General features: G+C 44.6%; 1 protein-coding gene and 1 long non-coding RNA gene across 4 annotated transcripts; one reads left to right on the forward strand and one right to left on the reverse strand.

Moving 5' to 3' along the window:
• Nucleotides 1-453: 453 nt before the first annotated feature.
• On the reverse strand, nt 454-10,669 carry serpind1 (serpin peptidase inhibitor, clade D (heparin cofactor), member 1). 3 transcript variants are annotated; one of them, XM_055886044.1, is made up of 8 exons: nt 10,620-10,669; nt 6,195-6,260; nt 5,530-5,817; nt 2,728-3,371; nt 2,334-2,482; nt 1,957-2,081; nt 1,434-1,578; nt 454-1,241 (listed from the first exon to the last, which is right to left on the reverse strand). In XM_055886044.1, exons 1-8 carry the CDS (start codon nt 10,655-10,657, stop codon nt 1,050-1,052), a joined length of 1,647 nt encoding a protein of 548 aa, XP_055742019.1. In that variant the 5' UTR covers nt 10,658-10,669; the 3' UTR covers nt 454-1,049. The 3 variants fall into 3 exon arrangements, with proteins under 3 accessions (XP_055742019.1, XP_055742020.1, XP_055742021.1); XM_055886045.1 differs by lacking the exon at nt 10,620-10,669 and adding an exon at nt 10,533-10,615; XM_055886046.1 differs by lacking the exon at nt 10,620-10,669 and adding an exon at nt 10,233-10,304.
• LOC129825929 (uncharacterized) lies at nt 8,339-27,378 on the forward strand. The gene is made up of 10 exons (XR_008754961.1): nt 8,339-11,704; nt 16,330-16,529; nt 16,805-16,895; nt 23,212-23,265; nt 23,373-23,492; nt 23,828-23,971; nt 24,812-24,955; nt 25,232-25,296; nt 25,584-25,693; nt 25,892-27,378. It is a non-coding gene; the product is annotated as an uncharacterized LOC129825929 (long non-coding RNA).
• The last annotated feature ends 408 nt before the right edge of the window (nt 27,379-27,786 follow it).

The raw sequence follows: 27,786 nt of genomic DNA on the forward strand, positions 1-27,786 counted from the left end.
GTTGAGTTTTAAAAGCACTATACTGTTTTCATAAGTGTTTGATGTGATTTTTTATTTAATTTGCATTTATGTCAAAGTGGTTAGAGGGACAGTAGAGCCATGAGTACCAGGCTATTAGGAAGGTCTTAGCAAGGTCTTAGCAAGTTGGATACTACCAAAGTATGTCCAGAGTGCATGGTAGTGACTCAACAGTCACGTGGAATTTTACTGTGGTCATGACTCATGACTGCCGGTGTGGTGCAAATACTGTTACCGCAACAGCCCTAGTTTAGAGGTCCTTGATGATCTTCTTGGCCTTATTGTGACACCGGGTGCTGTAGATGTCCTGGAGGGCAGGGCAGGCAGTGTGCCCCCCCCCCATTTTTGGTGGTAAGCAGATAAAAAAATGTATATGTATATTGCTGAAAAATAGTGGTCCACGAACAGACACAGCATGACACACACAGAAAAACATGTTTTGCGCTGGAATTTTTACTTGTAAAGCCCTTTTAATGTATGTCATACAACACAAAAGTAATTTCAAACGTCTCTTATGCTTTTGCATATATTTTAGCTAAACTTCTCGACAAAACTTCACATATTCTTCACATATTCTTCAGAACATCTAAACCTACTAAATACAAAAATTTACAAAATATCCAACCTTTTTAATTAAGTCATGGTCAAATTGACACATTTATTTTCTCTAAAATGTTTCTTGAATACCCAAAGCAGTCACAACATTGCATTAATGTCGTCACGGCGATACATTATCAGGGATTCTAGTCGAACAGCCTCCACTGTAAATGTAGGGAGAGATGGAACATTAACAGACAGCAAATAACAAACACTCCTAACTGACCTCTCCCTCAGACACCGGTTAGTAGTCCAATTGTAGGATCAGCAGGATTTGGGTAGATGCTAGCTGGAAAATGACATTAAAGGGATAGTTCACCCTAAGTAGTGGTCAGGTAAACAAAACCAAAGCATGGATTTCTGTCCATAGAAACCAAAATGTAAATGTGCAATTTGGGTGAACTATCCCTATAAGATACAGCGTTACCAAGCTTTTAGCTCTGGGAGGGGTCGACCACGCGGCCAATGAACACAAGGCAGTCTGTGCGGTGCTCATAGATGAGGAAGAGGAAGGGATGGTCGATGATAAAGTGGATCTGGGAGGAGAGGGGCATGAAGCCCACTTGGGTTAGAGCCGCAGCCTCTGTCCCCTCCTCGTTCACAGTGATCGTCCCCTGGTGCTTCAACTGGTGGGGAGGGGAGAAACAGAAAGGGAACATTGTACAGAACCTAGTCTTGACCTAGACATATTTAAACATTATTAGATAGACAAAACTTATTTGGCTTTGACAGTGTATTGACGTTATTAGAATAGAGTAAATTAAAGTGAAAATTGGGGTGTTTTTCAGGTGGGACTCAAATCTAGAAGGTAGGTTTACCCAGTTAATAGCGATCTTCTCGGAAGTCATCCCAGTGAAGTCACCCTTCTCCTCAAACAGGTCTGTGAGGCCCATCTCCTTCAGGTTGTCTATCAGGTCATAACTCTGCTCCAGCTTAAACTTGGGAAACACCACCTCACGCGTCCTGGGGGAGAAACCAATACAGAATATAATCTTTTAGACCCATATATCTTATCCATAACTCCCATCATTTGTTATACTCTAACCTAGTGGTCTTCTTACTGGGTCTGGTGTTCTTTTCTGTTCACCGTGTGTAGTCAGTTGTTCTTACCTGGGGCCCAGGTCTGCTCACTTGCCGGTCAAGTATTGTCAGGAGTGGTCACCTATTGTCTTGTGTGGTCATGTCTTTTATCACGTCTGCCTGTCAGTCAATCATGTTTTCTTACCTCTTGGACAGGTAGTCATAATGTTCTGATCTGTAGATCAGGTGTGACCAGGTGTGGTCAGTATGTTATGACCTGTTGTTCAGCTGTGACCAGGTGTGGCAATAATATGGTCTTACCTGTTGGTCATGTTACTGAGCCACTTGTTGACCACGGTGGGGGAGATCTCTTTCTCCAGGTTCCTCATGCCAGAGATCTTCCTGGGCAGGGCGATGAGCATGCTGATGTTCCCTGCATAGGGTAGCTAGAATAGCAATAATCATGGTTTGATTTTTTTTTTTAATCACCTTTTTCACCTCATGTAGACTACAATCGTGCTTTTCCAGTTCTCAAATCTCTTTACATTGGAAAATGCTAGAACATGGTTTCACTTTTGAACCTTTTAGGGCCATCTGACATGGAAGCATACCGTAGCATACCGTACCATGATATCACAGTGCACTTAATCTTCTTTCTTTTCGACCCCACTTCCCCCAACTAAATGTCTACCACCCACCTGTAAGATGTCACACTGAAGTTCATGGTCTGCAGCCACCAGGTAGTTCCCTTTGTTCTGCATCATTGGCACTCGAACATTCGTCTTTTCATTCACACGAAAGTTCCGGTAGTGAGTCCTCTCTTTTGGGAATTTCTGCTGCCATGTACCTGTTTGTGTGGGTGAGATCGACTAGCTTGTGTCAATAAGATATTTCACAACTAACTTACAAAGAGAGGATTTGAATCTAGTCGTTAAAATGTAATGGAAATGTAATACAGCCCATAATATATCAACTTTAAAATATTTTTTTCTTGTTGAAAAAAATGTAATTTAATGCTAGATAGAAAGATACTTGAACCTTGGTCAATAGAAATGGCATAGTTGAGGCTCATTGCTCTGATGTTGTCCATACCTTTAAAATAGAGGTAGTTGAGTAGCATCAGCACCATACTGGGGTCCACACTCTTCAGTGGTTCTCTAATCAGTCCTTTGGTCAGCTTCGAGATGCGCCAGTTGGCCTTGTCCAGAAACGCCTTGTCTTCGAAGTCCACTGACTGGGGCTCCGCAAAATAGTATGACTTGGTATTTGCCCGGAAACTCGGTTCCACCGCCACCTCTTTTTTTACGTACAGGTCATTAACGGATCGCAATGTGTATCCGAAGTTCCGTCGGAAGAGTCTGTGCGTAAGCTTCCGGAACAGCTTGTGTACAGTAGCGTTGTCATAGTGATGGCTTGCATTGACAAAATCAGCAAATCCCAGGGTCTGGTAAAGCTGCGCATGTGTTCCGGGCCCCGCTCCAAGTGACATCATTCCCATGGCAATGGAGATTCCGGTGGGCGCCAGCAAAATGTTGTCGGTCTGGTTGACATCGTTCCGAAGGCTACGGTAGAGTTTAAAGCCAAATTGGGCATTGACCAAATTGATTCGTTGGAGGCGTGAGTGACCATGGAATAGGCGTAGGAGTCTGGCCCGCCTCGTCTTTGGGTCCGAGGGTTCAGCGAAGATGTTGATATCTGGTGCGGGAGTTGCGATCTCATCAATCTCATCCCCTTCACTGTAATAATATAAATATTATGAAAATAGCTAACCCACAAGCATGCACCATGCTCCAGGCAACTGTGCCACTTCAATCAAAAATATGTCTAGAGAGCATCCCAGTGCTCAAATCACTTAACATTGTACAGTCGTGGCCAAAAGTTTTGAGAATGACACAAATATTAATTTTCACAAAGTTTGCTGCTTCAGTGTCTTTAGATATTTTTGGCAGATGTTACTATGGAATACTGAAGTATAATTACAAGCATTTCATAAGTGTCAAAGGCTTTTATTGACAATTACATGAAGTTGATATGCAAAGAGTCAATATTTGCAGTGTTGACCCTTTTTTTTCAAGACCTCTGCAATCCGCCCTGGCATGTTGTCAATTATCTTCTGGGCCACATCCTGATTGATAGCAGCCTATTCTTGCATAATCAATGCATGGAATTTGTCAGAATTTGTGGGTTTTTGTTTGTCCACCCGCCTCTTGAGGATTGACCACAAGTTCTCAATGGGATTAAGATCTGGGGAGGTTCCTGGCCATGGACCCAAAATATCGATGTTTTGTTCCCCGAGCCACTTAGTTATCACTTTTGCCTAATGGCAAGATGCTCCATCATGCTAGAAAAGGCTTTGTTCGTCACCAAGCTATTCCTGGATGGTTGGGAGAAGTTGCTCTCGGAGGATGTGTTCGTACCATTCTTTATTCATGGCTGTGTTCTTAGGCAAAATTGTGAGTGAGCCCACTCCCTAGTCTGAAAAGCAACCCCACACATTAATAGTCTCAGGATGCTTTACTGTTGACATGACACAGGATTGATGGTAGCGCTCACCTTGTCTTCTCCGGACAAGTTTTTTTTCCAGATGCCCCAACCAATCGGAAAGGGGATTCATCAAAGAAAATTACTTTAACCCAATCCTCAGCAGTCCAATCCCTGTACCTTTTGCAGAATATCAGTCTGTCCTTGTTGTTTTTCCTGGAGAGAAATGGCTTCTTGCTGCCCTTCTTGACACCAGGCCATCCTCCAAAAGTCTTCGCCTCACTGTGCGTGCAGATGCACTCACACCTGCCTGCTGCCATTCCTGAGCAAGCTCTGTACTGGTGGTGCCCCGATCCCGCAGCTGAATCAACTTTAGGAGACGGTCCTGGCGCTTGCTGGACTTTCTTGGGCGCCATGAAGCCTTCTTCACAACAATTGAACCGCTTTTCTTGAAGTTCTTGATGATCCGATAAATGGTTGATTTAGGTGCAATCTTACTGGCAGCAATATCCTTGCCCGTGAAGCCCGTTTTGTGCAAAGCAATGATGACGGCACATGTTTCCTTGCAGGTAACCATGCTTGACATGGGAAGAACAATGATTCCAAGCACCACCCTCCTTTTGAAGCTTCTAGTCTGTTATTCGAACTCAATCAGCATGACAGAGTGATCTCCAGCCTTTTCCTCGTCAACACTCACACGTGTTAACGAGAGAATCACTGACATGATGTCAGCTGGTCATTTTGTGGCAGGGCTGAAATGCAGTGGAAATGTTTTTTTGGCGATTCAGTTCATTTGCATGGCAAAGAGGGACTGTGCAATTAATTGCAATTCATCTGTTCACTCTTCATAACATTCTGGAGTATATGCAAATTGCCATCATACTGTCACGACTTCCACCGAAGGTGGTTCCTCTCCTTGTTCGGGCGATGCTCCGCAGTCGGCGTCACCGGCCTACTAGCTATCACCGATCCATTTTTCCTTTTCCGTTCGTTCGTTTTCACACCTGGTTTTCATTTGCTTTAATTTCTGTGTGTATATTTACCCCTGTTTTCCCGCTTAGGTTTGTGCGGGATTATTTTCATGTTGCTCTTGGAGGTTATCCTCAGTTTATTCACGTGTATACCGTATTGTGGTAAAAGGAGCGTTGTTTTTTCCTCCTTCCGTGAGTGACTGTGTGTTTAGATGTCTTGGGCGTTTGTGCGGTATTGTACCTGTACCTATTTGGACGTGCCTACTAAAGACGCTACCTTGAATATTTCTGCTCTCCTGCGCTTGACTGCCTTTACTATCCTCAAGTACAGTTTCGCAACACATACAAACTGAGGCAGCAGACTTTGAAAGTTAATATTTGTGTCATTCTCAAAACTTTTGGCCACGACTGTACTCATCCTCTAACAATGTATATCACCTACCTGTAGTCATCCCCCCCCTCGGCCAGGATCTTGTCAAAGTCAATGTAGTCTTCGTCCTCAAAGCCTTCCAGGGGCAGATCGTTGGTCACAGTGTTCTCTTTGTGGAACTCCAGAGGAATGTTCTCCACGTCCAGAGCTCCACCCTGGCTAAGGCCTCGTGGGTCTGGCTCAGTGTTTGGGGTCGGACTTTGGTCATAGAATCTGAAGTGAGAGCCCAGGTCCTTGACCCCAGCCAGAGACGTTCCGACAAAAAGACAGGACACAGCGATGATCGTGACGACCCACATCCTTACATGACACAGAAGGCATTTATTAATCTAGAACAAAACACCTGACTAGAAGCCACCAGTGCTTCTAGTCAGGACTGCGTCTTAAGCCACAACACAGCAGGAATCAGGAACCCACCATTTGGGAAACACTGACCTAAGGCATTTATCAAGCACAAATAACCATGGTCAATATCAACATGTTTAGCATTCTTTTGGTTGGATACCTAAGACAGTTTTCCCATACACCAAAGAACATCCAAACGTGTTATTAGACTTGAATTAACACTTTATTACAACCCTTTCCTTTTCATTTAATTAATAGTTTGTTAAGCATGAACACAACAGTAGTCAATATCTTGGTAGGTTTGACGACAGTAGGGGACTAAAATGGCTTACCTGTGCTTTCTCTGTGGTGGCGGGAACTTGTGTGTGTGTGTGTGTGTGTGTGGTTTGTTTGCAACACTGTGAAGAAAGAGCAGAAAGACCAAACTGAACTTTGATGTCCTCTTCCCTTGAACAAATAACCCAGGACAAAGTCCTCACTGTATCTGTATTTTTTAAACTTGTTTGCCCATTTAACCAATTGATATCAATAACAAGGAAGCCAACATCAAAGGGTGTTTCACTGCCATGTTTAGATAATTGGTGGTTACACATTTTTTGTCACAATGGCGTGTATAGGTGGCAGAGGAAGTCAGGCGCAGGAGAGTCAAAATAGAGTGTAGCATGGAGTACTTTAATAATAGTCCCAGTAATTAGCTCCATAACACTCACGGAAAATTATAATACAAAAATCTGGGTATGAAGACCCATAGCACACCTATACACAGAACACACAACACTTGACAAAGAACAAAATAAGAAAACGACGTACAACGGAACCTGAACATAAACTTACATGGACAAACGTAAACTTACGAACAGGAACGAACATCAAAACGAACGAACAGCAAAACAGCTCCAAATGTGAAAAAACATCGACAACACGATAGACATCACAGGAGACAATCACCCACAAACACACAGTGATAATGCCCTACCTAAATATGACTCTTGATTAGAGGAAAATGCAAACCACCTGCCTCTAATCAAGAGCCATACCAGGCACACCGAAACCAACATAGAAACAGATAACATAGACTGCCCACCCAAAACACATGCCCTGACCATAAACACATAAAAAACAACATAAAACAGGTCAGGACTGTTACAGTACCCCCCCCTCAAGATGCGCACGCCGGGCGCACAAGCACAAAGTCCAGGGGAGGGTCCGGGTGGGCAGTTGACCACGGTGGTGGTTCCGGCTCAGGACGCTGTCCCCATACCACCATAGTCACTCCCCTCTTCTTTCTACCCCTTCTAATGCCCACCCTAACACTACCTTCCCCTAAATAAACAGCTAGCACCAGGACAAGGGGCAGCACCGGGACAAGGGGTAGCACCGGGACAAGGGGCAGCACCAGAACAAGGGGCAGCACCAGGATAAGGACCATCACTGGGACAAGGGGCAGCACCGGGACAAGGGGCAGCACCGGGACAAGGGGCAGCACCGGGACAAGGGGCAGCACCGGGACAAGGGGCAGCACCGGGACAAGGGGCAGCACCGGGACAAGGGGCAGCACCGGGACAAGGGGCAGCACCGGGACAAGGGGCAACACCGGGACAAGGGGCAGATCCCGGCTGAAGGACTCTGGCAGGTCCTGTTTGGACGGCTCTGGCAGGTCCATGCAGGCTGACGGCTCTCGACGCTCATGGCAGACTGACGGCTCTCTATGCTCATGGCAGGCTGACGGCTCTCGACGCTCATGGCAGGCTGACGGCTCTCGACGCTCATGGCGCTCTGACGGCTCTGGCTGCTCATGGCTCTCTGACGGCTCTGGCTGCTCATGGCTCACTGACGGCTCTGGCTGCTCATGGCTCTCTGACGGCTCTGGCTGCTCATGGCTCTTTGACGGCTCTGGCTGCTCATGGCTCTCTGACGGCTCTGGCTGCTCATGGCTCTCTGACGGCTCTGGCTGCTCATGGCTCGCTGGCGGCTCTGGCAGATCCTGTCTGGTTGGCGGCTCTGGCAGATCCTGTCTGGTTGGCGGCTCTGGCAGATCCTGTCTGGTTGGCGGCTCTGGCAGATCCTGTCTGGTTGGCGGCTCTGGCAGATCCTGTCTGGTTGGCGGCTCTGGCAGATCCTGTCTGGCTGACGGCTCTAGCGGCTCCTGTCTGGCTGACGGCTCTAGCGGCTCCTGTCTGGCGGATGGCTCTGTAGGCTCATGGCAGACGGGCGGCTTTGCAGGCTCATGGCAGACGGGCGGCTTTGCAGGCTCATGGCAGACGGATGGCTCAGACGGCGCTGGGGAGACGGATGGCTCAGATGGCGCTGGAGAGACGGATGGCTCAGATGGCGCTGGGGAGACGGATGGCTCAGATGGCGCTGGGGAGACGGATGGCTCTGGCCGGATATGGCGCACTGTAGACCTGGTGCGTGGTGCCGGAACTGGTGGCACCGGGCTGGGGACACGCATCTCAGGGCTAGTGCGGGGAGCAGCAACAGGGCACACTGTATTCTCAAAGCCTACTCTATCCCTGATGCGTGGTACCGGCACTGGTGACGCCGGGCTGAGGACAAGCACATCAGGATTAGTAGGGGGAGAATATACAGTGTGTACAGGGCTCTGGAGACGCACTGGTAGCTTAGTGCGTGGGCCCGGAACTGGAGGCACCGGGCTAAATACACGCACCACAGGGAGAGTGCGTGGAGGAGGAACAGGGCTCAGGATACGCACTGGTAGCCTAGTGCATAGTGTAGACACTGTAGGTACTAGGCTGGGGCGGGGAGGTGGTGCCGGAAATACCGGACCGTGGAGGCGTACTGGCACTCTTGAGCATTGAACCTGCCCAACCTTACCTGGTTGAATGCTCCCGGTTGCCCGACCAGTGCGGGGAGGTGGAATAACCCGCACCGGCCTATGTAGGCGAACCGGGGAAACCATGCGTAAGGCAGGTGCCATGTATGCCGGCCCGAGGAGACGCACTGGAGACCAGACGCGTTGAGCCGGCCTCATGACACCTGGCTCAATGCCCAATCTAGCCCTCCCAGTGCGGGGAGGTGGAATAACCCGCACCGGGCTATGCACTCGTACAGGAGACACCGTGCGCTCTACTGCGTAACACGGCGCCTGCCCGTACTCCCGCTCTCCACGGTAAGCCCGGGAAGTGGGCGCAGGTCTCCTACCTGCCCTTGGCCCACTACCCTTTAGCCCCCCCCCAAGAAATTTTTGGGAGTTACTCACGGGCTTTTTCGGCTTCCGTGCCAGACGCGTTCCCTCACAGCTCCGGTTCCTCTCTCCGGTAGCCTCTGCTCTCCGCAGTGCCTCCAGCTGTTCCCATGGGAGGCGATCTCTACCAGCTAGGATCTCCTCCCATGTGTAAACACCCTTTCCATCCAACACATCGTCCCATGTCCATTGCTCCTTCTTCTCCTGTCCCTTTCTCCTTTGACTCCGCTGCTTGGCTCTGGGTTGGTGGGTGATTCTGTTAGAGCTGTCGCTCTCCTCATCCTCAGATGAGGTGAGGAGAGAAGGATCTTCTGACCAAAATGCGGAGTCTGGGAAATATGCCATCTTTATTATAAATTATAATGATGTAGATGGCAACACGAAAACTAAACAAAAACAAAACACTTTCAAAAGAACAAAATAAGAAAACGACGTACAACGGAACCTGAACATAAACTTACATGGACAAACGTAAACTTACGAACAGGAACGAACATCAAAACGAACGAACAGCAAAACAGCTCCAAATGTGAAAAAACATCGACAACACGATAGACATCACAGGAGACAATCACCCACAAACACACAGTGATAATGCCCTACCTAAATATGACTCTTGATTAGAGGAAAATGCAAACCACCTGCCTCTAATCAAGAGCCATACCAGGCACACCGAAACCAACATAGAAACAGATAACATAGACTGCCCACCCAAAACACATGCCCTGACCATAAACACATAAAAAACAACATAAAACAGGTCAGGACTGTTACATTTTTACGTCATAGATCATCAATTTTGAAAGCATGGGCTATTTTGTTGAATAGTTTTTTTGACAAGGTTATGACATGCCCATACGTTGTTATTTTATATTTTACAATTCCATTGCAACCTAAATTCACTAGCCTTGATGGTTTTATCAAATGTCTGCCATGGCACCGTAGACCACTGAGTTCCCCTCAGTGACTTTCAATCTCTGTCTCTCTCTGTCGTCTTTTGTGCAAAGCCTATAGGTTAGTGGTAACGCTCTCAGCAAGTCACATTATATTTGCATCTTCCACCCTTCCTACTGTGCTCCCACTTTCATCTCCCCCCTCTGTTTCCAGGTGTCTGAATAAAGTGTACAATTTCAAAAATGCCTCTATCCCTCTCCCTTTTCTTTACCTTTACAGCTGACCAGACGGCTTCCGCCATTCATTGAGGCTAAGACCCGCATTTAAAAGCTTTTCAGGGACTTCTGGCTGTCCTATGTGGTCATGGGCTCTGACGTGGAGGGCTCGGGTCTATGGCCAGAGAAGTGTGTGAGATCGCCACCAAGTCTCCTCTCCTGACTTTTCCCTGCGGTGAACCACTCAGCTCTGAACTACAGTAAAACTCTGCCCCGAAGAACGATAGTCACACCGGTACACACAAAACAGACACACACACAAAGAACAACACCGTCAGGTGGTCAAGTCAACTAACCTAAATAATGCCACCTGTATCTTTATTGGAACTCTACCTGTCCCCATCATTTACTTAGTTGTCCCTCTTCCTGTAAGTATCTACTACCTGTCTGTCGTGCAGGCTGATCTGTGATCCACCATCATCAATCTGTCGGACCCCTCCCCTGAAGAATCTGCTCTCATCAACAAACTAGACTTTGCCATCTCGACATACCTACTGTCTGTCTACAGGCTGGAGTACATGAGGTGTGCTACCCGCTATAGATCTATATCTGCTGCTGCTGCTCTATTACCCATGTCCATTTACATACTGTCTGTATACAGACCAGGGCCCATATGTATCAAGCGTCTCAGAATAGGAATGCTGATATGGGATCAGTTTGGGCTTTTGGATCATTATACACATTGATTGTATGGAAAAGCAAGGACTTGAGCCTAGATCAGCACTCTCACAGTGAGACGCTTTATACATACAGCCTCAGATCACATGAGGTTGGAGCAGACCCTATTTATCCTCTCCTGGTTTATATTCCCCAACATTAGGGGACTCATATTAGTCTCTTTCTCTCTGGTTCTGTCTCAGGATGTTGCGTTCTAACGACGCAGACATTTTTCCAGGTGATGTTCCGCTCCTTTGAAAACAAAACCATCCAGAAGGACAAATCTGGTGGGCGTAATGTTGTATCTGCGTTGTAATATTGGTTGTATTTATGTATTTTTTTGTTTCTGATTCAACGTTTCATCATGTATGATGCAGTGTGTGATCTGTGTCAGTGATAAAATCTTCGATGTCTTCCTCCAAATGATGGCTGAGAAGGTAGGTGTGCTCTTAATCACACATGTTGCTTTGGTTATGCTTTATTTTACCTCCATGTTTAAAGTGGTATTTACATGGTATTTACTAAGAAATTATGTGCTAACAATTGATACTTTCTGGTACTTACCTCAAACAATTCAACACCATTGGTAACACGTACCAAATGGTACAAACCTACGCTTGTGTCAATGAATCTCAAAGAAACTACATTTTCATTGAATTGCAATTTAATATGCAAAACTCTCTCAGTCCAAGACAAAAGAACATGAGGAGAAGTTGGAACCCCACACCCAGTTCCTATTGGTCAACTTTAACCACACCCACAAGAGGATCCGCCGAGTGGCCGATAAATACCTCTCTGGATTGGCTGAAATGTAAGTAGGGCTCACTTAACTTCTCACATATACAGTCCCCTATGTATTTATTTGGACAGTGAAGCTAAAACTCTTAATTTGGCTCTATACGCCAGTATTTAGGATTTGTTATCAAATGTTTCATAAGAGGCGACAGTACAGAATGTCAACTTTAGAAAGTTAACACCCACTTGGATTAATTCACATTTTATTGTATTACAAAGTGGGATTAAAATAGATTTAATTGTCCTTTTTTTGTCAACGATCTTCACAAAACACTTTGTAATGTTAAAGTTAAAAAAAATAACATTTATGAAAAAGAAAACACTAATATACCTTGATTAGAAAAGTATTCATTCTCCTTAGTCAATACATGTTAGAAACACCTTTGGTGTCTTCTTGGGTAAGTCTCACAACAGCTTTGCACACCTGTATTGTCCAACATCCAATTTTCTTTAAAAAAAATTATAAACTCTGTCAAGGTTTTGGGGGATCATGGCTAGACAGCAATTTTTAAGTCTTGCCAGAGATTTTCAAGCAGATTTAAGTCAAAACTGTAACTTGGCCACTCAGGAACATTCACTGTCTTCTTGGTATACTGTACAACTCCAGCGTAGATTTAGCTTTGGGTTGTAGCTTATTGTTCTGCTGAATGGTGAATTCCTCTCCCAGTGTCTGGTGGAAAGTTAACTGAAGCAGGTTTTCTTTTAAGATTGTGACTGTGCTTAGCTCATCACGTTTCTCTTCATCCTGAAAAAAACCCTTCTTTGCCGATGTCAAGCATACCCATACCATGATGCAGCCACCACCACGCTCGAAAACAAGGAGGTAGTTAACTTCTTTGGGAAAGGGGGGCAGTATTGAGTAGCTTGGATGAATAAGGTGCCCAGAGTAAACTGCTTGTTACCCAGGCCCAGAAGCTATGATATGCATATAAGTAGTAGATTTGGATAGTAAACACTCTAAAGTTTCCAAAACTGTTAAAATAATGTTTGTGAGTATAACAGAACTCATATGGCAGGTGAAAACCTGAGACAAATCCAACCATGAAGTGGGAAATCTGAGGTTTGTAGTTTCATTTAAGTTATTGCCTATCCAATATGCTGTGTCTATAAGGCCAGATGGCACTTCCCAAGGCTTCCAGCAGATGTCAACAGTCTTTAGAAAGTTCTTTGAGGCTTCTATTGTGGAAGGGGGTCGAATAAGAGCTGTTTCAATAAGTGGACTAGGCTGAGGCCAATCAGTTGTTTACTGCACGGTCACACGCAGTTAACTTTTTCCTCTGTAATGAATACGCTATTGTCTGGTTGGAATATTATTGAAGGTTTATTATCAAAAGACCCTAAGGATTGATTGTATACATCGTTTGACATGTTTCTACAAACTGTAATGGAACTCTTTTGACTTTTTTTCTGGATTTTGCATTCGTGCATTGTGCCTTTGGAATAGTGAACTAAACGCGCAAACAAAACGGAGGTATTTGGACATAAATATGGACGTAATCGAACAAAACTAACATTTCTTGTCGAGGTGGGAGTCCTGGGAGTGCATTCCGACGAAGATCAGTAAAGGTAAGTGAAGATTTATAATGCTATTTCTAACTTTTGTTGACTCCACAATTTGGCGGTAACTGTATGGCTTGCTTTGCTGGCTGAACGCTGTTCTCAGATTATTGAATATTGTGCTTTTGCCGTAAAGCTTTTTTATAATCTGACACAGCGGTTGCATTAAGAACAAGTTTATATTTTAATTCTATGTAAAACATGTATCTTTCATCAAAGTTTAATGAGTATTTCTGTTATTTGATGTGGCTCTATGCAATTTCTCCGGATGTTTTGGAGGCATTTCTGAACATGGCGCCAATGTTAACCTCTCTTGGGCACGTGAGACGGTAGCGTCCCACCTCTTCAACAGCCAGTGAAACGGCTGGGCGCCAAATTCAAATACAGAATTACTCATTATAAAAATTCAGAAAACAAAACATATTTTACATAGGTTTAAAGATTAACTGCTTGTGAATCCAACCACGGTGTCAGATTTGAAAAATGCTTTACGGCGAAAGCATAACTTACGATTATTTGAGAACATAGCCCACTAGACAAATCATTACGAACAGTAGCCAGCCAGGTAGAACAGTTACACAATTTAGAAATAGAGATAAAATTAATCCCTTACCTTTGATGATCTTCATATGGTTGCACTCAGCAGACATTCATTTACTCAATAAATGTTATTTTTGTTCGATCAAGTCTCTTTATACCCAAAAACCTCAGTTTTGTTCACGCGTTTTCTTCAGTAATCCACAGGCTCAAACGCAGTCAAAACAGGAAGACAAAAAAATCTAAATTGTATCCGTAAAGTTCATAGAAACATGTCAAACGATGTTTATATTCAAACCTCAGGTTGTTTTTAGCCTAAATAATCGATAATATTTCAACCGGACAATAACGTTGTCAATTTAAAAGGTAAACAAGAAACGTACTCTCTCGGTCTTGCACAGGAAAAAGCTCTGTGACACGGCAGGGTCCACTCTTTCAGACTGCTCTTACTTCTTAATTTTTCAGAATATAAGCCTGAAACAATTTCTGAAGACTGTTGACATCTAGTGGAAGGCATAGAAACTGCAGTTTGAGTCCTAAGTCAATGGATACTGTATTGGCATTGAATAGAAAACTACAAAAAAAAAAAAAAACTACTTCCGGAATGGATTTCTCTCAGGTTTTCGCCTGCCAAATCAGTTCTGTTATACTGACAGACACTATTTTAACAGTTTTGGAAACTTTAGAGTGTTTTCTATCCAAATCTACCTGTTATATGCATATAATATATTCTGTGCCCGAGATGCATGCAGTTTAATTTGGGCATGCATTTCATCCAAAATTCCGAATGCTGCCCCCTACCCTAGAGAAGTTAACTGAGGTTTTTGGATATAAATATTAACTTTCTTGAACAAAACATACATGTATTGTGTAACATTGAGTCCTGGGAGTGTCATCTGATGAAGATCGTCAAAGGTTGGTGATTAATTTTATCTATATTTCTGCTTTTTGTGACACCTCTCTTTGGTTGGAAAATGACTGAATGCTTTCTGTGACTTGCCGCTGTCCTAACATAATGATATGTTGTGCTTTAGCCGTAAAGTCTTTTTTTAAATCGGACACTGTGGTTGGATTAACGAGAGGTGTATCTTTAAAATGGTGTAAAATACTTGTATGTTTGAGGAATTTTAATTATGAGATTTCTGTTGTTTTTAATTTGGCGCTCTGCAAATTATCTGGCTGTTGGCAAGGTGGGACGCTAGCTTCCCGAACGATCCCAGAGAGGTTAATCAGTGATATGTTGTGTTGGATTTACCCCAAACATAAGGCTTTGCATTTAGGCCTATTCATTTAGTGCCTTGTTGCATACATACAGTTGAAGTCGGAAGTTTACATACACTTAGGTTGAAGTCATTAAAACTCGTTTTTCAACAACTGCACAAATTTCTTGTAAACAAACTATAGTTTTGGCAAGTCGGTTAGGACATCTACTTTGTGCATGACACAAGTCATTTTTCCAACAATTGTTCACAGACAGATTATTTTATTTATATTTCACAATTGGAGGTGTATTTGTGGATGTATTTCAAGGCCTACCTTCAAACTCAGTGCCTCTTTGCTTGACATCATGGGAAAATCAAAAGAAATCAGCCAAGACCTCAGAAAAAGAATTGTAGACCACAAGTCTGGTTCATCCTAGGGAGCAATTTCCAAACACCTGAAGGTACCACGTTCATCTGTACAAACAATAGTACGCAAGTATAAACACTATGGGACCACGCAGCCGTCATACCACTCAGGAAGGAGATACGTTCCGTCTCCTAGAGATTAACTTACTTTGGTGTGAAAAGTGCAAATCAATCCCAGAACAACAGCAAAGGACCTTGTGAAGATGCTTAAGGAAACAGGTACAAAAGTATCCACATCCACAGTAAAACCTGTCCTATATCGACATAACCTGAAAGGCCGCTCAGCAAGGAAGAAGCCACTGCTCCAAAACCGCCATAAAAATGTCTGATGAATAGGATTGAGGTCTGGGCTTTGTAAACTTCTGACCCACTGGAATTGTGGTACAGTGAATTATAAAAAAATTACTTGTGTGATGCACAAAGTAGATGTCCTAACCGACTTGCTAAAACTATAGTTGGTTAACAAGAAATTTGTGGAGTGGTTGAAAAACAAGTTTTAACGACTCCAACCTAAGCGTATGTAAACTTCTGACTTCAACTGTATGTATATACTGTGTCTATGCCACTCTGACATTGCTCATCCTAATATTTATATGTTCCTTCATTCCATTATTTTGCTTTTAGATTGTGTATTGTTGTGAATTGTTAGATATTACTGCACTGTTGGAGCTAGAAACACAAGCATTTCGCTACACCGGCAACAACATCTGCTAAATGTGTTTGTGACAAACAAAATTTGATTTGATGTTCTTGCCTTACCTAGCTTAGTTGAATGTATTGACTGTAGGTCACTCTGGATAAATGACCTAAATGTAAATGTGGTAGCACTTCTTTAAGCTTAACTTCCCACCACACTTTCATTTTGTATAAAAAAAGTACTGCCAATATGGTGCCTTTCTTTCACTCCCTCTCTCTCTAGGCCTGTGAGATTGAACGGTTGACTACATGGTACAGCCCACTGTCCACGCCGGAGTTGGCCATCACTACAGAACAGTCCGTAGAGACCAGCATCGCCAACTGGAGGTCCAAGTACATCAGCCTGAGTCAGAAACAATGGAAAGACCATATCAACCTGGCCTGGAGTATAGCTCCTTATTTGGCCCTGAAGCTGCCTGTAAGGTACACACACACACACACACACACACACACACACACACACACACACACACACACACACACACACACACACACACACACACACACACACACACACACACACATACAGGCATGCATGTACGTTTGCTCAAACACACACCTCCAAAATGAAAACACACACACTGAAATATATTCTACTCTCTATAGTATATTCTTTCTCATTTTTCTCATATTTTATGAGAATATTGGCTGTTTGTATTTTTAGATGTTCAAATGTAATCTATCTATGGATCCATCAGGTTTAAGAACACTGAGGCCATTGTAGCGGAGGTGACTTGTCTGGTGTGTTTGGACCTAGCAGCTGTGTGTGACGTACCTGAGGACGTCAAGGTGAGAGAGAGAGACCTCGTGCCTGAGACCATCCAATAGCCCCTCTCAGGCTGCACTTACTACACTTGGATCAGTTGATTTATTTGCACATAGTCTCCTCAGTTTTGAATGTTTCTATGACGTGTACACTCGGACATGTGCTCATCTCTCTAGACTGGCACTTACACATAATCTTCTCCCTTCAGATCTGCAAACAGTGAAGAAGTAGAAGCCAAGGTCGGGAGTAAGGCTAGGGTGTAGGGCACAAAAAATCCTAACAAACCTGATTGAGCTACAGGCTCGATAATTAGTTCATTAGTTGAATCAAGTGTCTTAGTTCTAGGTCAAACACCAAAATGTGCACCCCTAAAGGTCCGTAGGACCGCGATTGGGAAAACATTGGTCAATGGGTTGTTTTGTAGAGTCATTGTTGCTGTTGAAGTCAGTTCTCGTGTTCAGTCTGTTCTGGTGATTTAGTTCTGCATGGATAAGCCTTCCTAGTAAACTGCCTAATGAGCCCCCCCCCCCCCCCCGTCAGGAGGGAGGGGTGATGCTCTGAAGGGGTAGGGCTCGTCTCTGGACTACCGTTCATAACAGCTCTACTATTCCCTTAGTTGGCCAGTCAGTTAGTGGAGAGGTGATGCTCTCTGACAGGCCATGGCTGTTTGTTCCTGTCCCCTTCTCCTCACTGGTCCTCTGGTGTGTGTGGTGAAGTTGTCCCTAGATGCTTATCTAGGGTCAGTTTAACTTTTCCCCCACTAACAGTTAAGGTTAGAATTGCGGGAGGTGAAGCTGATCCGAGATCTGTACCTAGGGGAAACTTCCTTCGTAAGTGATCCTCTGGAGGCGGAGGCTCATTAGCACCACCACAGCCAGGGGGATTGGGCAACTTTGTGCCTTTTGAAATTTGTTCGGGCAAAACAATGGTGCAATAATATCACTTTCAATTTATGATAACCAAGAAGTTGTACGGGTGACACAGCAAGCATAGGGTAATGCATAGAGGTTAAATATGTGGATTTACAGTAGTAACCTACTTATTCACTTCTCCAGACCCAGATCACCCCTTCTGAGACCTGGACTAAAAAGCTATTTTAATGGACATTCTCAATTGTGCATGCTTTTTAGTACAGGATTAGTCTTAATCTGTGTCTGCAAAACCAGCCCCCAAAATGTGTATAATAATAATAACTATTTTCAAAACAAGTCACAAAGTGCTTCACATCATAAAACAATAAAATAAAGGTACTAACAAAGAAACAAAAACAAGGGGAAAAAAAGATAGCTATTCAAATCATACATTGAAATCATACATTAAAAACATCTTTATAAAAGTATGTCTTCAGCAGGGATATAAAAAGAGGCACTGCACCTGCAAGCCTGATCTCCTCTGGCAAACCATTCCAAAGTCTAGGGTCCCTAATGGGGTGGCAGGCTAACCTAGTGGTTAGAGCGAAAGGTTGCAAGTTTGAATCCCCGAGCTGACAAGGTACAAATCTGTCGTTAACCCACTGTTCCTAGCCTGTCATTGAAAATAAGAATTTGTTCTCAACTGACTTGCCTAGTTAAATAAATGTAAAATTTAAATTTAAAAAAATGGAAAATTCCCAGTCTTTTGTTTTCAACCTAGAATTTGGAATGGTCAACAGTGCTAGATGATCTCAGGCTGCATCCTGGCTCATGAGAAGGTAAAATATCTGAGAAATAGAATGGGGTTAAACCAAGCCTATCCTTAAACGTGATCTATCTTATGTGTAAATTCATGGTGGGTACTGCCATGGTGACCAGTGAACTGCGATAAGGCGGGGTTTTACCTAGCAAAGAACTATAGATGACCTGGAGCCAGTGGGTTTGGCGACGAGTATGAAGCGAGGGCCAGCCAACGAGAGCATACAGGTCGCAGTTGTGGGTAGTATATGGGGCTTTGGTGACAAAACGGATGGAACTGTGATGGACTGCATCCAATTTGTTGAGTAGAGTGTTGGAGGCTATTTTGTAAATGACATCGCCGAAGTCAAGGATCGGTAGGATAGTCAGTTTTACGAGGGTATGTTTGGCAGCATGAGTGAAGGATGCTTTGTTGTGAAATAGGAAGCCGATTCTAGACTTAATTTTGGATTGGAGATGCTTAATGTGAGTCTGGAAGGAGAGTTTGCAGTCTATCCAGACACCTAGGTATTTGTAGCTGTCCACATATACTAGGTCAGAACCGTCCAGAGTAGTGATGCTGGACGGGCGGGCAGGTGCGGGCAGCGATCAGTAGAAGAGCATGCATTTAGTTTTACTTGCATTTAAGAGCAGTTGGAGGCCACGGAAGGAGAGTTGTATGGCATTGAAGCTCGTCTGGAGGTTTGTTAGCACAGTGTCCAAAGAAGGGCCAGAAGTATACAGAATGGTGTCGTCTGCGTAGAGGTGGATCAGAGAATCACCAGCAGCAAGAGCGATATCATTGATGTATACAGAGAAGAGAGTCGGCCTGAGAATTTCACCCTGTTGCACCCCCATAGAGACTGCCAGAGGTCCGGACAACAGGCCCTCCGATTTGACACACTCAACTCTATCAGAGAAGTAGTTGGTGAACCAGGCGAGGCAGTCATTTGAGAAACCAAGGCTGTTGAGTCTGCCGATAAGAATGTAGGGATTGACAGAGCCGAATGCCTTGGCCAGGTCGATGAATACGGCTGCACAGTAATGTCTCTTATCCTCCTACTTCTCCTCCATGTACCCCCCGCACCCCCTCACTGCTCAGTACGGGGTAAAAGTACTACTCTCCTTTCCCCCCGGTACGCATGCACGAACACACGCATACCAAGTAGGACTGATCTGTAACATGGGCCAAAAAGGTGACAGAAAAGGTTGTTGTACGGTGCAAGGAACCACTTTACGAAATTAACTCCCAATAATGAGAGCTTGAGAGGCGGTTCTACAACAGGATTTGGGGCGGCAGGTAGCCTAGTGGTTAGAGCATTCAACTAGCAACCGGAAGGTTGCAGGATCGAATCCCCGAGTTGACAAGGTAAAATTCTGTCATTCTGCCCCTGAGCAAGGCAGTTAACCCACTGTTCCTAGGCCGTCATTGAAAATAAGAATTTGTTCTTATTGACTTGCATAGTTAAATAAAGGTAAAATAAAAATGTACTTCATCAACTGGATCCTGTTGTAAAACCGCATCTCAAGATCTCATTATTGGGAGTTTATTTGGTAAAGTGGTCCATTATGATTATTAATGAGTGCCTGTGTTTTTTAGGACATAACAATGACATTAAAACATGCAAATAGCTAAATAGTAAACTACAAGATACACTATATGTACAAAAGTATGTGGACACCCTTTCAAATTTGTGGATCCGGCTATTTCAAATCAAATCAAATTTATTTATATAGCCCTTCTTACATCAGCTGATATCTCAAAGTGCTGTACAGAAACCCAGCCTAAAACCCCAAAACAGCAAGCAATGCAGGTGTAGAAGCACAGTGGCTAAGAAAAACTCCCTAGAAAGGCCAAAACCTAGGAAGAAACCTAGAGAGGAACCAGGCTACGAGGGGTGGCCAGTCCTCTTCTGGCTGTGCCGGGTGGAGATTATAACAGAACATGGCCAAGATTCATAAATGACCAGCATGGTCAAATAATAATAATCACAGTAGTTGTCGAGGGTGCAGCAAGTCAGCACCTCAGGAGTAAATGTCAGTTGGCTTTTCATAGCCGATCATTAAGAGTATCTCTACCGCTCCTGCAGTCTCTAGAGAGTTGAAAACAGCAGGTCTGGGACAGGTAGCACGTCCGGTTGAACAGGTCAAGGTTCCATAGCCAGAGGCAGAACAGTTGAAACTGGAGCAGCAGCACGGCCAGGTGGACTGGGGACAGCAAGGAGTCATCATGCCAGGTAGTCCTGAGGCATGGTCCTAGGGCTCAGGTCCTCCGAGAGAAAGAAAGAGAGAAAGAGAGAATTAGAGAGAGCATACTTAAATTCACACAGGACACCAGATAAGACAGGAGAAGTACTCCAGATATAACAAACTGACCCTAGTCCCCCGACACAAACTACTGCAGCATAAATACTGGAGGCTGAGACGGCCACACCCGTTGCTGACAGGTGTATAAAATCGATCACACAACCATGCAATCTCCATAGATAAACATTGGCAGTAGAATGGCATTTCTGAAGAGCTTAGTGACTTTCAACATGATACTGTCATGGGATGCCACCTTTCCAACAAGTCACTTTGTCAAATTTCTGCCCTGTTAAAGCTGCCCCTGTCAACTGCAAGTGCTGTTATTGTGAAGTGGACACGTCTAGGAGCAACAACAAGCTCACAGAATGGGACCACCTAGTGCTGAAGCGCGTAGTGCGTAAAAAATTATCTGTCCTCGGTTGCAGCACTCACTAACGAGTTCCAAACTGCCTCTGGAAGCAATGTCAGAACAAGAACTGTTCGTCGGGAGCTTCATAAAATGGGTTTCCATGGCCGAGCAGCTGCACACAAGCCTAAGATCACCATGCGCAATGCCAAGCGTCGGCTGGAGTGGTGTAAAGCTTGCCACCATTGGACTCTGGAGCAGTGGAAACGCATTCTCTGGAGTGATGGATCACGTTTCACCATCTGGCTGTCCGACGGACTAATCTGGGCATGGTGGATGCCAGGAGAACGCTACCTGCGCGAATGCATAGTTCCAACTGTATGCATAGTGCCTGTCACATGAGTTGACGCTGGAGAGTCAAAGCCGGTACGGGGAGTCAGGAACAGCATACAAGAAAACAAAGACAAAAAACTCTCAATGCAGAAGCGAGGAACTGACAAATATAGGGGAGGTAATAACAGGTGATGAGTGAGTCCAATATCGTTGATGCGCGGGAAGGCAGGTGTGTGTAATGGATGATAGGAGTGCGTGATGCAGGGCAGCCTGGGGGGGGAATAATGGTCAGGGGCTGTTTTTCATGATTCAGGCTAGGCCCCTTTGTTCCAATTGTTAGGTTCTAAATAAACACAATAAACTCATGGACGACTAGTAAAGCTCTACCAAGTTTATTCAGCCACTGGGTCACGCAGCTGCATAGACAAAGACATATTTACAAAAGCATTGGTATTTAAGCCTTCCTCCTATACTGAGTCTCCTCCTTACACATCTGGACAGCCAATACATCTTTGTTGCTAGACAGGACTTTAATGATGCCTGTTATTTCTCACTTCATCTGACCTGACCTCGGCCCACATTCCTCACTCCTCCCCAACTCACGGCTGTCCTCTTGACTTGTACCAGACTGTGGCCCTTTTCCTTTCCATAGGATACCTGATGTCTAACAATAACATGTTCTGACAGAATGTAAACGTTCTGCATTCCCCTCCTCAGTAACAAGGATATATCATATTTCAAGTTTAGAACCCATCACAGTGAAGGGAAATCTTAACGTTACACCACACGATTCTGTGCTTCCAACTTCGTGGCAAAAGATTGGGGAAGGCCCTTTCCTGTTTCAGCATGACAATGCCCCCGTGCCAAAAGTGAGGTCAATACATAAATGGTTTGTTGAGATCAGTGTGGAAGAACTTGACTGGCCTGCACAGAGCCCTGACCTCAACTTCATCGAACACCTTTGGGATGAATTGGAACTCCAACTGCGAGCCAGGCCTAATCGCCCAACATCAGTGCCGACCTCAATAATGCTCCTGTGGCTGAAAGGAAGCAAGTACCCGCAGCAATGTTCCAACATCTAGTGGAATGCCTTCCCAGAAGAGTGGAAGCTGTTATAGCAGCAAAGGGGAACCAACTCCATATTAATGCCCATGATTTTGGAATGAGATGTTCGACAAGCAGGTGTTCAAATACTTCTGGTTAGGTAGTGTAGCTAGCATGATTGCACTATATGTTTTTAATAGGCTATCGGGTAAGTCTGTCATTATGTTAGGCTACCTGCAGCAATCTCTCTCTCTCAATGGCCCTCTTGCACTAACACACACGCAGGTGATGCACACATCATTACTTTTCCAGGATTTTCATGACCATATGAAAGACTGCTCGGGCCTGTCAATACAATAGGCTACAATTCTACTCCAATGCGCTCTGCTGAAATTGGGAGACCACTGATCCAATTCTGATCGAGTAATTGTTTTTGTCTGATAATTTTTTACTTGTCCATTCGGACAACTTACATCTGTATTCTCCTTGCCCCCCCAAAAACATTTTTTACTTGTCCCATAGAAGCGGAGAAGCATTATTGTCAAGCCTTGCACTATAACCCACCATCTCACAGCTGAAACTCTCAAACTGCTGTCTTTTTCCCTATTACACACACACACATGACAGTTGATCTGTTCATTTTTGTCCTTTCATTTTCAGGATGCCATCTTGTTCTTCACTCCTCAAATAGTTCAAGCCCTCCGCTATCACAAGGTAAACACATAATTTGCGTGTGTGCATGTTTGTGCTTGTGCGCACGTGTATGTGTGTGTGCTTGTGCTCGTGTGTGTAGTTTCAGGTGCGTTACGTGTGTGTTCTAGATGGGCTATGTGAGGGAGTACATCCTGTGGGCGGCTCAAAGTCTCAGCGGCTTTGTCACCAGTTAATCTGGAACATGAAGACCAACATCTACCTAGACGAGGAGGGACACCAGAAAGACCGTGAGACCCTCACACACACACACACACACACACACACACACACACACACACACACACACACACACACACACACACACACACACACACACACACACACACACACACACACACACACACACACACACACACACAAGAGGGTATGACAAAGGAGAATACCTGGAGGATTGGGCTGAATGAAAAGGAAGACCCACTTTGTTACAATGTAAATAAGCTGTCCTTTGTGTAGCTGACATAGATGGTCGAGAAGATGACAGGTTCTCAGTGTGGTTCAGCCACAAAACACACACACAGACACTTTTACAACATCTCTCTTGTCTTTATCTCTCTCTTTGTAGCTGACAAAGGGGAATAATTCTAACAGATGGTCGAGGTGCTCTAACCGGTGCTCTCACTGGTGCTCTAACCGGTCCCGCTAAAGATTTTTACCAGAGAGAGTTTGACTTCTTCAATAAGATCACCAACGTATCTGCCATCATCAAGTAGGCCCCGACAAACACACCTCCTATACACATACACCATCCTAAACCACAATGCTAATGAGTTCCTCTATTGGCCTAGATGTTTATTGTCAGGCCGGTTCCCATAGGCACGTTCCACTGCTGTTATGGTCTAGTGGCCCCTGAATGCTGCTGTTCAACCATTATTATCCACTGTGCCGATGTGATTATTTAGCCATCTGGAATGACACTGGTGTCATGGAGCATTATGTCCCATTAGCTCCTTAGTTACCTGCCCATCTGTGTATTAATTGACTGTCTGAGTGTAGGCTAAGTCTGCATCCCAAATGGCCCCCTATTACCTAAATATAAGTGTACTACTTCTTACCAGGGCCCATAGGACGCCATTTGGCCCATAGGTCAAATGGCGTCCTGACAGCCCATAAGTGCTGGATTACGGATGGAGTGTTTACACCCGATGAAAGGAACAGGTCGAATTAGAGAGTGAGCATTTAAACCCCCTACGAGGGATTCAGAACGCTCTCCTCTCTCCTCATTAGGGCTGATGATGAGAGCTAATTATAACAAGCTGGGGGAAAACATATCTCCCTCCCTTCACTATTTCCCTTCCTGTTCTCCCCTCCTTCCTTTGCTCCCTTCGCCTGAGGGACTACCCTAGCACATTGAGGGACCATCACATACAGGGGTTGCATCCCAAATGGCACCCTATTGTATATAGGTCCCATAGGGCTCTGGTCAAAAGTAGTGCAATATGTGAGGAATAGGGTGCCAGTTGGGACACAGCCATAGACGTAGAACAACCAGCAGAGCTACAGGTACAGAGTTCAGTCTGTGCTTGTTTACGATGTTGTTGTTTGTCAGGCCCATCCCTAAGGGAGACGAGAGGAAGAGAGCCTGTCTGAGGGCTCTGTCGGACATCCAGGTCCAGCCAGGCTGTTACCTACCCAGTAATGCAGAGGCCATAGTACTGGACATAGACTACACGTCTGGGACTCCAATGCAGAGGTAGGCCTAAGCCACCATTCTTCAACCCTGGAATGAGAGAGCTAGCCTGGATGCCAGTATATTTTTGCTCTCATGCCAACTCCTTATGGAATTGTCATGCCAAACATGTGTAAAAGCAGAAACAGATCTGACCAGGCTACGAGAGAGCTGCAGGCCTAGACTTTTACCATGAATTAACAATTAATAATGAAACTTCTATAATCAATTCATACTTAGTTATTTTAAATAATTCATATTCCACCCCAATATTGTGTTGATCCCTGTTTGTCTCTTTAGTGCTGCCAAAGCTCCGGACCTGGCCAAAGTCAATAGGTATGGAGTCAGTGAGTTGGAGAAAGAAGGTACTTTCTCATTAAATTGAATAGTCTCAACTAATGTCCTATTTTTTCCTTAACTTTTTCTACCACTGATCTGAAAAGAACATGACAGATGGAAGCTATACTGTGTAACCTATCCAGTCCTTTCACTCATAAGTGTTAATGAAAGAAGGGAAGGCATTTCATAGTTTTGTTGGTAGTAATGCTACTAGAAATATCCTCAACAAAGATTTAAAAAAATACTAATCTAATTTCCTCTCCCCTGTTCCCCCTCTCACTCCTCCCCTTTTCTCCCTCTCTCCCTCACCCAGGTCTGCAGCGTAGGTCAGACTCCCTGGACAGTGAGGCTGACGGTGAGGAGGAGGTCTAGAGTATCTGCTGGCAGGCAGCCATCTTTAAAGTGGGCAACGACTGCAGACAGGTCTCTACACACACACACACTCTGTCTTTCGATCTATATCAGTATCTGTGTTTATCTTCTTTCTCTCTCTCCCATTGTCTTCACAGTCTACAATCTGTATCTTTCACACTATCGCTGTTTCTTCTTCTCTCCTCCTGTTTACTCCCGCTTCTTCTCTCCTCCTGTTTACTCTTTCTGCCTCTCTCTCTCTCTTGACAGTACCCCCCCTTCTAGGAGCGGCTCCAGCCGCGGAGCCAGGGCGACCACCACGTAGTTGGTTGAAGTCCCGAACAAGTTCCGGATCCAGGATGTCTCGGGCAGACACCCACGCCCGCTCTTTGGGACCGTAGCCCTCCCAGTCCATCAGGTAGTGCAGGGTTCCTTGGACCCGACGAGCCTCCAACAGATGCCGGACAGTGTAGGCTGGGCGACCATCAACAAGTCGAGGGGGCGGAGGGGCAGGTATAGGGGAGAGAAGGGACTGGTCCTTACCAGCTTGAGACGGGAGACATTGAAGGATGGACAGACCCTCATACACCTGGGAAGCTGGAAACGATAGATGACCGGGTTGATGCGTCTCAGGATCTTGAATGGTCTTATGTACAGTGGTTCTTCCTTTAAAAGTTACGTCGTACTGTAGCACAGCTTGCGGGCTGCCGCAGAATTCTATGGCATGTTCTTTTGTTACCAAATCACCTTATACCACCCACTACTGCGACCTGTATGCTCTAGTCGGCTGGCCCTCGCTACATATTCATCGCCAGACCCACTGGCTCCAGGTCATCTATAAGTCTATGCTAGGTAAAGCTCCACCTTATCTCAGCTCACTGGTCACGATAACAACACCCACCCGTAGCACACGTTCCAACAGGTATATCTCACTGATCATCCCCAAAGCCAACACCTCATTTGGCCGCCTTTCCTTCCAGTTCTCTGCTGCCAGTGACTGGAACAAATTGCAAAAATTGCTGAAGTTGGAGACTTTTATTTCCCTCACCAACTTTAAACATCAACTATCTGAGCAGCTAACCGATCGCTGCATCTGTACATAGTCCATCTGTAAATAGACCACCCAATCTACCTACCTCATCCCCATACTGTTTTTATTTTATTTACTTTTCTGCTCTTTTGCACACCAGTATCTCTACTTGCACATCATCATCTGCTCATTTATCACTCAAGTGTTAATCTGCTAAATTGTAATTATTCGCTCCTATGGCCTATTTATTGCCTACCTCCTCATGCCTTTTGCACACACTGTATATAGACTTTCTTTTCTCTACTGTGTCATTGACTTGTTTATTGTGTTATTGGCTTGTTTATTGTTTTACTCCATGTGTAACTCTGTTGTTGTCTGTGTCACACTGCTTTGCTTTATCTTGGCCAGGTCGCAGTTGCAAATGAGAACTTGTTCTCAACTAGCCTACCTGGTTAAATATAGGTGAAATAAAAAAATGAAATAAAAAATGTAAGTGTCAGCTGTTGTTGCCATTAATGCTAGTTAGTGCTAGTTTAACCACCAGAGGGCATCTTTGAGAAGCGTTTGACTGTTTTTAATATTGGCTGTACTAGAGAATTTAAAACCTTTTTTGTAAGAACATAGTATATGGGATTGATTCATTTGATTAATATTATGGTGTTTTTCCACATTTCCACACCCTAATTGTAGGCTAAACAATACCCAAATGGAGCTGCGCGAAACGGTGCTGAAATAGTTGACCACATGCGGGTAGGCTATTGCTTCAAATCCTATAACAATTGGATGACTTTGGGTGTTCCAGTAAGCAACAATTCGTTGCCTTCATTAGCCTACATTATTCCAATATTTCTGTCATTCAGTGATATTTATTCCCATAGTAATTCGTTATGGATCCATCCAGATGTGGTTAGAGAACAATGCATTTGGTGGACTTGGTAAGAGTCTATTGTCCTGCTGATAGCCCTTTAAGGGTGCATGGCTTCTTTTGTATTCTTAAAAGAACTCCAGGCCTAATCATGCTAAACAATAATGCTTAAATAAATCGACTGCTGGTCTTTACTGTATGCTGCACATTTTTACATTGTATTCCATTTCCAGCGAGAAGATTCAAGCCATCGACTCTCTCACTGATGGG

This window comes from Salvelinus fontinalis, chromosome 28, assembly GCF_029448725.1.
Source record: "Salvelinus fontinalis isolate EN_2023a chromosome 28, ASM2944872v1, whole genome shotgun sequence".
Taxonomy (NCBI): domain Eukaryota; kingdom Metazoa; phylum Chordata; class Actinopteri; order Salmoniformes; family Salmonidae; genus Salvelinus; species Salvelinus fontinalis.

What these genes read in the sequence shown, in the direction of transcription:
- serpind1 (XM_055886045.1), bottom strand. Translation starts at nt 10,582, where the DNA reads ATGATGGGGACAGGTAGAGTTCCAATAAAGATACAGGTGGCATTATTT. An exon ending in CCACCACAGAGAAAGCACAG is followed by an intron (nt 5,818 to 6,194) that starts GTAAGCCATTTT and finishes GTGTCATGTAAG; the next exon opens with GATGTGGGTCGTCACGATCA. An exon ending in CTCAGTAACATGACCAACAG is followed by an intron (nt 1,579 to 1,956) that starts GTAAGACCATAT and finishes TTTCTCCCCCAG; the next exon opens with GACGCGTGAGGTGGTGTTTC.